At 39.4% G+C, this 11,081-nt stretch overlaps 1 protein-coding gene across 1 annotated transcript; it reads right to left on the minus strand.

Moving 5' to 3' along the window:
- Positions 1-536: 536 nt before the first annotated feature.
- On the minus strand, positions 537-5,683 carry LOC110777686 (protein OS-9 homolog). Its single transcript, XM_021982276.2, has 8 exons — positions 5,494-5,683; positions 4,224-4,300; positions 3,123-3,326; positions 2,291-2,362; positions 1,576-1,691; positions 1,423-1,489; positions 1,246-1,352; positions 537-878 (listed from the first exon to the last, which is right to left on the minus strand). Exons 1-8 carry the CDS (start codon positions 5,582-5,584, stop codon positions 710-712), a joined length of 903 nt encoding a protein of 300 aa, XP_021837968.1. The 5' UTR covers positions 5,585-5,683; the 3' UTR covers positions 537-709.
- Between the last annotated feature and the right edge of the window lie 5,398 nt (positions 5,684-11,081).

The raw sequence follows: 11,081 nt of genomic DNA on the forward strand, positions 1-11,081 counted from the left end.
GAAAAAATACACAAACTTTCTAAGAGTTCTTGCTTTCCTAAAAACGCATTGTCAAAGATTTTTCTAAAAACAGTTTGTGTCCTAGTTAATCCTAAGTTCCTAAGTGACATATATACACCAAAGCATCATTAATATCTAGAGTTTTCCAAACACGAATTGTATTTGGTATTAGTAAGGATAGAGTTATCTTGTTGAGACTTAGAGTTTAAGTCTGAGAGAGAGAAGTGAAAGAGCTGTAATCAGAGTAGATTACTGTGAGGAACACAAGTTTGAGAGGAACTTGTGTTGGAGAGATTATTGTAATCGAGGCATTACTATAATAAAAGAATTCTCTTCTTGATTAGTGTCAAGAAGTTTTCACAATTGTTGTTATTGTCTTCTCTATTCTCAGTTCCTTGATTGTTTCTTAAGTTCCGCAAGAAACTTTATCAAAGTTCTAATTACAATTCACCCCCCCCTCTTGTGTGTGTTCCTACTGGAATAACAATTAGAAGCTCTTTGATCAACATCAAGGTAAAACAAGGAACAAAAGAACCTTTCTAGTAAGCAAATGAACGTAGAAACTTGACTGATATGTAGAAGGGATCATCAATCTACAAAATTACAGCAATCTACATTTGGCACTATAAGTAAACATTTCTATTTCTTCTTTCGAAGTTCCTCCCTAGCTACCTGTACCTGTCTGTGTAAAAAACTTAAACAAAAACATTTACGCAGCAGATTCGTCAGCACCAATGTCAAACGGGTATTCAACTTCCGAGACCAATTTGATTCTGTTGTCATGCTCAGTATCTTCTTCTGCTTTCATATCTTTGCCATCCTTGGAAAGCAAGTTGCAATGTATGGCATACCAAACAGGCCGCTCTTCTTGAAACATCCTGCAAAAGAGAAGGAAAACCAGTAATGTAACAAGCCGCCTCTCACAGAGTTATATTACTAACATTCAATGTACTCCCTCGATCTAAAATTAGTTGTCACATTAACTTAACCCCCTCATCCTCAAGAACGTGACATTATTTTACAAGACAACCCTTTATAATGGTTGAACAATTCTATCCTCTCCCCGTCAACTAATATCAGCAGCAAATAGGAAATTCTATTCATAAACCATTACTTTACGAGGAAAGGTGGCAACTTTTTTCATACATCCTAAAACAGTATGACAAATAATTCTGGACAGAAGGGGATGAGTAACTAGAAGTAGTGAAAACATTGCGCCAGTGAGAAAGAGAGAGAAAGACTCACGGGTGTGAACAAAGCATCGGAAACTGAACTGTAAGTGCGTATTTACAGGTGGATAACTCTGTAATGGAGCTAATCATGGCTTTGCCCTCTGAACACACAAATCTAACCTGTGTTGGAAAAGGAAAATATTTAACAATGAGCACAGATGAAGAATAAAATTGTAAATGCGTTTCATACCTCTGTCTCTCGATGTTGATTCGTAAGGTCACAGACTGTTCCATTGGTGTACTGATGAGCATGATACCTGCATAGCTCAGACCATCACTCCAGTAGCATTTATATCAAGCAGTAAAATTATAATTCAGCTAATACGCTTATAAGTTATCATACCTCTGAGAAGCATCTTTTGAATGTGGATCTTTCAATATAGAAATGTCAGAGAGATTCTGATTATTAAGAGTTGTAGCTTCAGGATCATATACTCCCAGCACAAACTCTTGAGCTATCTGTATAACCACACAAAGTATGAATGCACTACGCCACTACGGAATACTCGTAAGTTTGTAAATATCAGAGTAATAATTGAGCTCAGAATAAAATTAAAGCTCCCGTTGTCATCTAATTCTATGGAGTGATTAGCAGACAGTTGTATTGGAAAAGGGAAAAACAAAATACTCCGTAAGATACAAAAAAATAGAAGTTAACTAAAAATTGGCTCCAGACAATGACACTCCAAGAGTCCAAGGCATTACAAAAGTAGGGCAAAAGCCAAGGCATAATTTTTTTAACTATGCCCGAAAATCTATTTGCGTCAAGAAATAGAATATCAGAGGCAACTGTGGATAAAGCTCAGGAAAGGAATTGCCACCAACGAATAATCAGAAAACAAGCCAACTCCTGCTACGTGTCTTCGAAATTAAGAGGCTGTCAATTTAATAAAAACAACTTCTTCATTGTTCTAATTTCATTCTTCCATGAATCAAAAAGTAATCCAAAATGACCAAACTATTCCAGTATAGTAACACCAGGACAAAATCAGTAACATAATTAGCAGGAACACTAAAGATCGTAAAAGCAATAAACCAAGAGATAGTTAGTTGTCTACCTTATCATCTTCCAAATGAAGCTGCCGTAGTTTATTCTTAAAACAGAATTCATATGTCCACCAACCCTCTTGCTGCAAGAAAAGGGGGAAACAAGGTCTCAACTTCCATCAATTACCACATGATACAGAAAAATTGCAGAAAGAAAAGAAGATGACCTTCTGCAAGAGCAAAGACTAGACCCCTACCCACACACATGCACACACAAAAACAAAGTAATAATGCAGGGGGGAGGGGAGATAATAGTGGAGCCACTTTCTTTCTTCTAACTGTTAAAGGCAGCTTCAAAAGTCTCATTAGTATATAATAGATGCCTAACAGGAGATGCCATAAGAACCTATCTATTTCACGCTGAGTTACTCATATTATACATGGGGTTACGTCCAAAAGTGTAGGTATTCGAGTATATGAAATGAGATGGCTTAAAACTTTAGAATACAGGGACACATTTTGAAATTTTGGACACGGTTGTAGGATATGGTTCACACTTAAGGATACAGGGACAAGTATATAAATATCCCGATTCTTATGACTTTTGCAAATGCCTTACATGTTACAGATACAAAAATAAAAAATATTGAGCTTCAGGTTGACTAGTTTGCTAAAAAAAGTTATAAGTACTTCCCTCATGCCCTGTTTTAAAGATGTAACAATCCACAGTTTTTGTATTAGTATCTACCAACAAGTCATTCAAGATGTGAGTTGTCAAGGTGAAAATCAGGATATCAACTATCAGTTTAGGATTTCATATCGAAGTCTAAGTATCAAGATAATTAGGATAAAATGAAGAGTCATTATAACATAGATTTCACATGAAAAGGTCTTGATACTGACCCTGAGAAGGCATTGATCTTCCAGTACTTCAAGTAGCTCATCTGGTGTCTTTACTTTGATCCTTCTCTCACTTTCCATGATCATGCCAGTAGTATTATATTGGCTGACTGGCTTTCCACTCTTAGGTTTCTCAATCTTGGGTAGAAAGCACAAATAATTCTTCCCATCTTCATTTGGCATGAAGATAGACTCTTGGTCATCACCCTGCATATCATTGTCAAGAAACAACATTATCAATCATTAAGTAGATCCACACAGAAGAAGGAAGTACATGCCAAATTGTTCAGCCAACAATTATCATGTAAATGGATGCTGCTCAAGGTAGAATTATATTTGATTGTGTGAGAGTGTTAAGAGTGTGTGAATGGAAGGAAAATGAGGTCGGCTATTGCTGTAAGTATATGGAATTATTTTCTATTGTGTGGCCTCAATTTAAGAAAAGGTTTTGAGAGTTGCCAAATTAGAAAACTACCTAATATAGCTGAACAACAATTAACACTCAGCTAACTGTGAGATTAGAGCTGTTTATAACCCTATATCTGAGGTCAAGAAATTGCTGCGCCAGATGCGGCAAGTTCACTTTAAAGCACTGGATTGCATAAAACAATAGACTGCTTAACTTAAGAGTTCGGACTACATCTAAAGTAATAAATTTTCAGGAATAAAAGCCACAAATTTTCCTAAAAAAAGAATTAGAGAAATCTACAGGTCCAACTACAGAGTCATAGAAAATAACTTAGACTAAGTCCATGCTTTTGCAGTTTCATATCTAATAATCCAATACCACCAGTCACCCCATAGCTTCTCAGGAGTTAGAAAACAAGCCAAGAGATAGTATGTTCTCAGCATTAGTACTGGGACCTGTGCTAGGGGTAGCAGAATCAGTTACTGGTTGACATTAGAGTGAAAATCCTTGAAAACAATCTCAACATAGAATATGACGGAGACTTATTTGATCCTTAGTCAAGAAAGAATAAAGAATAAACTAAGTCAACCAACTCCAAAAAGTAGCCAGCAGTGCAGCAAGAATCATACACAACCCAAATACGGACAAAAGGTTCATAATAGCCCCAAAATCTACACTTTTATCAGCTTGCTTACAGGAAGATATGGCGAGTCTTCTGAGTGGAACTCAATTTTGTATTTTGGTTCGCGTGACCTGTGAGAATTTGTGCCAGCTGCATTGAACAATAAACTTAAGTAAGTTTCCATTTCCAACCAAATGGCCAAAGTTAACTCTCTTGGTTTCTCTTCTTCTCTCTCTTTCTTTTTGGGTTGTGTAAGTGTGTGTGTGTGTGTGCCCGCACTATAGAAAAATGCTCTTTTGTAGAAGTACTTCTAAAAATGAACTGAAACTTATTAATTTCAGTATTTCACATTGTAGATCAGTATACACTTTTAACAAATCGATTATCAAAGCACGACAAAAGGTTAAGTGCAGCCCATGATTTAAAAACGAAGAAGATAACAGGATATAGCAGATTCAAGCCTTTTAAACAAAAGCCAAGGTTGATAATCCCTCCCCAAATCTAAGAAGATGTGAACCTATACCCTTTAAGAGTCTACAACAACATCAGCGTCATTCCTTTGGATTTAAAGCAATGTCACCTAATTTACAAAATCCCCCCACAAACCACAATCCAGAATCTTCCACGTAGAAAGCGAATTGCATACTATTCCACGTACCGAAACATACTGCCTTCCTGGTAATGCTGATCTACAGCAGCTCTTGCTAAGGACAAGCGAGGGGGTATTAGATTTATCATGTTACATATACAACCTCACCCTTGTGAGTTGCAATAACATGGAGAAAGTTAAACTTGACCCTTAGTTTGTCTAACTGTCAAAGCACTCACATACAACAATACCCATTCTCTCACCATCCAAGTAAAACATTAAACAACAACCCAAAGAACACTCAATATCACCAGTTGAAGACATGACAGCCATATAAGAACTGAAATCAACCAAATCCCACGAAATCGATAGATCAAGCGAATTGATTCCTCCAAAACAAGCTAAACCCACAGAAAATTCCTGTTTAGCATAAACCCATTTACTCAAAACCAAAATAAAGTTTAGATTTCCTCTAATGGGGGTTCATATTTGTCTCAAAATTCATAAACTCGGGAAATCCAGCTCAAAACATCTACATTAACTAATTAGTAAACAGAAATGAAACCCAAAAAATCACTCTCGATTAGGGTTCTTGATTCCCCAACTGGGTAAGACAAAAATTGCAACACAAATAATTCAGTACATTATATAAGAGCATAATTATTTGAAAAAGAACAACCAAACTAAACAATTTGGCATTAAATTGAAACGGGCTAATGAAAAATACTGAATTTTTTTTATAAGATTGATTTACCTCCTTGAGCTGTGATTACTGAATCACCTGAAATTTTCAGGGTTACGAAATACAGGAAAAATGGAGCGATGATTAACCAACAAAATCTCATCTTCGCTAATTTTGATCAAAATCAAACCCAGAATTAATTCTTCCGAGAAGAAGAGAGATGAAGAACCGAAGTAGGTGTTGATTGGGTCCGTCAACTTAATTTTGTTTTTTATTTGGGTCATCAAATTGTAACCGGGTATGGGTCCTATTGGGCATTTGAGATTGCCACGTCATTTCGACCAATTATCATCCAAAAAAATGTTTGAATAAGAATGGTCAAACGGTAATTGGGCCATTGGAGCTTCGCATTTGGATACCAAACGATGGACTTGGGATATATTTCATTGGCCATTTTGGTTGTCTTATGGGATAGTAGACTGGGCATTGCCGGCCGGCACGAAATTGGCCCGATACGGCAAAAGTCCATTGTAAGTTTGACATTGTACGAGAGGTACGGTGATGGGTCATGAGTCATGCATGGACATCATTTTAGAAATTTGCCACGAGCAAGGTAAACCGACCCGCACATTCGCACGCTAATCTTAACTAATTAACCAAAATTCTTAAAATTAGTGGAGGCCCGCTGCATGGCACGGCACAACCTAACTCAATCCAACCCAACCTGACACGACGCAATGGGACGGGTCATGCATGAGCCTCATTTGTGAAAGAAAGACATGAATATGGCACAAAACAACCTTTTTGTTTCGTTCAAAGGCATGGTTCGTTGAGGAACGAGTCACATATGCATGCGCTTGGCACATGCATGGCCCGACACGTTCCCATCTCTATGAGATAAAGTAACACATAGGGTCTTGCGCGCACAAGGTGTACAAATAAATTTCTTAAACACCAATATAACTTTTACCCGGTTTTTTTTGTAAATTTTACCTATTTTTTGTAACTTTTAATATGTTTTAATTAACTTTTATATTATCAAAAAAAAGTTGATAGATAACCATTTTAAAGGGTTAAATAATTAATTTCATACATTATTAGTGATTTTGAAGTAATACCTTTTATTAAAATAAAAGTTTACCACTAAAAAATAGATAACTTTTACGTATATAGGGTAACTTTTAAGCATTTTGAGTTAATTTTTACTCTGGTGTACAATAAATATTGTACACCACTTGTAAATAAGAATGTGTGAAAGTGATATTTAAGCTAGATCAAGTTCAAATGTTATCCTTTCTATATACTCTCTTTGTTTTGTTATGTTCTCCTCATTTCTGTGTTGAGGCGTTTATATACAAGTTCTTGTAAAAGTCCGTCTGCCAGAAACCACATGTTATAGCACTCATCTCATACTCAACTAACATACTGTATTATTATGCATGTTCTGACAATTAAGAAATTGTAAGACGATTTGATATGAGACTATATGGTTTTATAATCTTTTTATGTTAATTTTGGCAAACACGTTTTATCCCATTTTCCTACAATGTTACATGTTTTCACTAACTCTCTCTTACTTTATACTTCGTATATCTTATCAGTTCAAATAACTTTTATGGATTTCTTAGTAGCAATCGTAACTGTTCCGGTGTTGAAACAATGGGCTTCAGATTGAATGCCCTTTTGTTGATGTGAAAGATCTAGCTTGCTTGGTTATGTAGTTTTCGAAGTTACCTACACGATGAACAAAGTAACTGGCCTCGGGGGTGTTCCGAGAAAAGCCCCTCCGATGCCTAAGTAAGCACTATGTTCGGATTCTAGAGAGAGTTCTCTAGAAAGTAGTGTTAAGACAATAAATTTGACGTACCTTGAATTGTGAGCCTTGGCGGCTTATTTATAGTGCTTGTGTAGTAAATGCCCTTAGGTCATTTATTACTTGATGGGTCGTGGCCCATGTAGGTTGGTTGACTGGCCTTTGATGGGTGAATGACTTTATGATGTTTTGTAGCCTATTGGGCTTTTGGGCTGTAGGCCCAATTGGTAGTCAATTGGGCACCCAAACAACATTCTCCTCCAAACCCGGTCCATTTATGGCTAAATGGACGGGTATTCATATGCATCTGGTACCTTGGGGAGTTAAAAGTCCCGCCTCTTTATTTGAGAAAGGTGGTTTGAATATGCAATGGTGACAAGTGTCGAAGTCTCTTCAAATTTTTCACATCGTGGGTGTGAGTTTTGAGGGAAGTTCAAGTGGTTTTATTTTCTCTATAAATACTCAGCTTGAACCTCTTTCTCTCGGAATTCTCTCAAATTCCGGCGATCTTACTCGTTTGAAATCTTTATATCTTTGCTTCTTGGTTGGATTTTCTCTTCGGGAACCTGTGTCATTTGGTTCATCGGCGAGTTCCGCTTCTGAAGAAGGTAATTTGCTTGTGAATTTTCCTCTTTTTTCTGTATTTTCCCTTGTACCCCACCGTCTAAACCCTAGAATTTAGGTTTTCCGATAATGGCTAGAGATAAGGGTAAGAGAAAGTTTGTAGTTGAGTCCTCCAGTGAAGGGGAAGATAATGAAATTCCTTTGGAGAGGGCGAAGAAGTCCTCTAGAGACGAGGGTGCTTCGGGAGGCGCCGCTGCTGGTGGGTCTGGTCGTGTTGAGTCTGGCAGGCAAGCTGGCTCTTTGGGGGGGGGGGGGGTATCGTGCTTATCCTTGCCGTACCGAGAAAGCGGATCCGGAGTCGAAGCTTGCGCCAATTTTGCATGAGACTTCAGAACTTACAGGGCCGTTGGGTAAGGATCCCGACGGTGCTTGGTTGGTGAAGGCGAAGGCCGGTGCCTATCATCGGGTTGCCGAAGATCTGTATGGAATCCAGTATACTCTAGGGTACTGATGTGAGATTCCTGAAAGCGAGCATCCTCGGGTGACTCATCCTCCGAGGGGTTTCATTGCCGTCTACACCCACCACTTCGAGAATGGCCTTTGGTTTCCTTTGGACCCATTTGTGGCGGAGGTTCTGGTCTCGTATAATATTTCGTTGGCCCAACTTACCCCGAAATCCATGAGACACATCGTCGGTTTCGGATGGGTGTGTGACTTCATCAACTTTCCCTGCTCTGTGGCGGTCTTCAGGGATCTACATGAGTTGGTGAAGAATGATGCTGTTGTAGGTGTAAATGGGTATGGTTGGTGGAGTATCATCAACAGGAGGACGAAGAAGAAGGGTGAGCCCTCTTATATTACGACGCATCCTTACGTTAGTTCGACCTTAATTGGAAGGGGCAGTGGCTGCTTGTTCGGGTTCCCACGGATCCGAAGCATCCAATTTCTATCGTCCTCCCAAGTGGTTCGTGAATCCAGACCCTGACATGGTTGGGGTTCGTGCCCCGGATAGGAATAGCCGCAACTCTCAGGATCTCCTGCTTTGGTTCTTGGCTCGAGCTGACAACTCGAAGCTACCCCAACATTGGCTTCCCAACTTACACTATATTTTCCTGGAGGTCATCCTTGCTGCTGCCGGTCTCAGCAGAATTTTTGATAGGGGTGAGATTTCTTTCGGCTGAGACCGTTTTTCAGTTACTTGATCTCCAGCTTTTCAGTTTCAATATATGATGTTGATTTTATTTTTCTTTGCAGAGCTCGGATTCTTTAAGCTTGATCCTCACATCCTCGGTATTTCCTTGGATTTGAAGACCATTTACAACCCGAATCCTGAGTATAGGTTCGAGAAGGGGAATCATCTGAACCCTCGGATTCACGAGCATAAGCTATCTCCCGAAGCGCTTGCTCGGGTGAACGACGTCCGAGCCGACCCCTAGGACTCTACGAATCCGGGGAACGCTGCTCCTTTGAATGTCGTCCTTGGTCCACTCGTGACGAATTCGGATCCGGTAAGGTTTCAGACTTATGCTTTCACTTCTTTTTGTCCGTTTGATGGCCGTCGCCTGACGTCTTAGTCCTGGTCTTTTTAGGGACCTGTGATTGACGTTGTGCCGCGTGTTGTCCCATCAGTTTCATCACCGACTCGGCTAGATCTTTCTGTTTTTAGGACTCGGGTACTTAGTTGTTTTTGTTTTTCCTATTTTCTTTTCCTTTTCTTCCTCTTTTATTTTGATGTTGATCTCATCTCTTCTTCCCCTTTAGGAGGAAAGGAGACGAGGGAAAAGGAAAGCATCTTCTGAGAGGAGGTCTTCTCCGAAGCAGAAGAGAAAGGGTTCACATTCTTCAGAGAAGGTAAAATCCAGCCCTGAGGTGCTTGAATTTTTAAAGCAACTACCTTTCCTTTATGAGGCTGCGATTTGACAGGTGGTTGCCGAGGATCCCAAGCTTGCCGAGGCGGGTGAACGTTATCTCGCTCGCCAGATGGGTCCACCAAAGAAGCTTCGAGGTCTCATTCCCTTGTCTGTTAAGAAGTTAAAAAGTGTGGTGATACCGGTTGTGCATAACCCGGTGGACCAGCCTATTGTTGAGGAGATTCCGGTGCCGCCGCCCTTGAAGCCGATCGTCCCTGCTGAAGTGGTAGTCGCAGATGTGACTCACAAGGAAGCTCCCGAGGCGACCGATCTTCCTCCTGTCTTCTATGTAGGTGTGTGCAAAAAATCCGTAAAACCGAAACCGAACCCGATAACCGAAAAAACCGAACCAAAAAAGAGGGTAACCGAACCGAAATAATAGGGTTAGGGTCGGACTTTTTGCTTTAAAAAAACACCCGAACCGAACATGCAGGTAACCGAACCGACCGAATTTATAAAATTTTATTTAAAATAAATAAATAAATAAACTTTTATCCATTTTTCCCAACCAGTTTAGTTAAATAAATTAATTAATTTATTTGGGTCCGAAACTTGGTTGTCTTCAATTAGGGTCCGAAACCTTGTTGTCTTCAATTAGGGACATTCTGAGCTTGGAGATGTGTAGGGATGTTCAGTTACTGACATTCCAAGCTTGGAGTCTGACATTCCAAATTTCCAAGCTACTCACTTCTTTTCGATGTTTATGAAGTTTATATAATTGAATTAAGCAACATTTGTTCTGAGCGTTCTCCACCTCCGGCGTGCTAACTACTGATGTATGCATATGATCTGCTAAACTGATGTATCTCTAGTTGCTGATTCTTGTGTTGAGACCTCCGCCTGTGTGCCGTAACCTGTCGTTAGGGTTGTTCTCTTACTTTCTAAGGTCTAACCTGAATACCTGATGATGATGTTTAACGTTGATGTTTAACGTTGGATATTCTTATGTGATTGAATTTGTTTTTGTATACTACGTAAATCAAATATTAAAGTGAATCATTACCCGACCGAACCGACCGGAAAAAACCCGATACCCGAAAAAGCGGGTACCGGTAGTTGTGGATACGGTTTAGGGTCGGTATTCTTGCAACCCGAAACTAACGGATACCCGAAATAAATTTCTAACGGGTAACCGAACCCGCATTTGCACACCCCTACTTCTATGAGCCTGTCGTTCCCGAGGGGGGAGACATACCCATTATTGACTTGGGGGATGGTCCAGAGACTCCGGAGAAGGTTCTGGTGGGTCCTTCGGAGGCTGAGTGTATTTCTCCTTTCTATTGCTTTCTAGGATCTTTCTAATAGTTTTCTAGGCTTTAGGGAGAATTATTATGTTACTGTAATTCCAGTGTTCACTGGCAAGATTTAGCTAA

The sequence above is a fragment of the Spinacia oleracea genome, chromosome 2, assembly GCF_020520425.1.
Source record: "Spinacia oleracea cultivar Varoflay chromosome 2, BTI_SOV_V1, whole genome shotgun sequence".
NCBI lineage: Eukaryota > Viridiplantae > Streptophyta > Magnoliopsida > Caryophyllales > Amaranthaceae > Spinacia > Spinacia oleracea.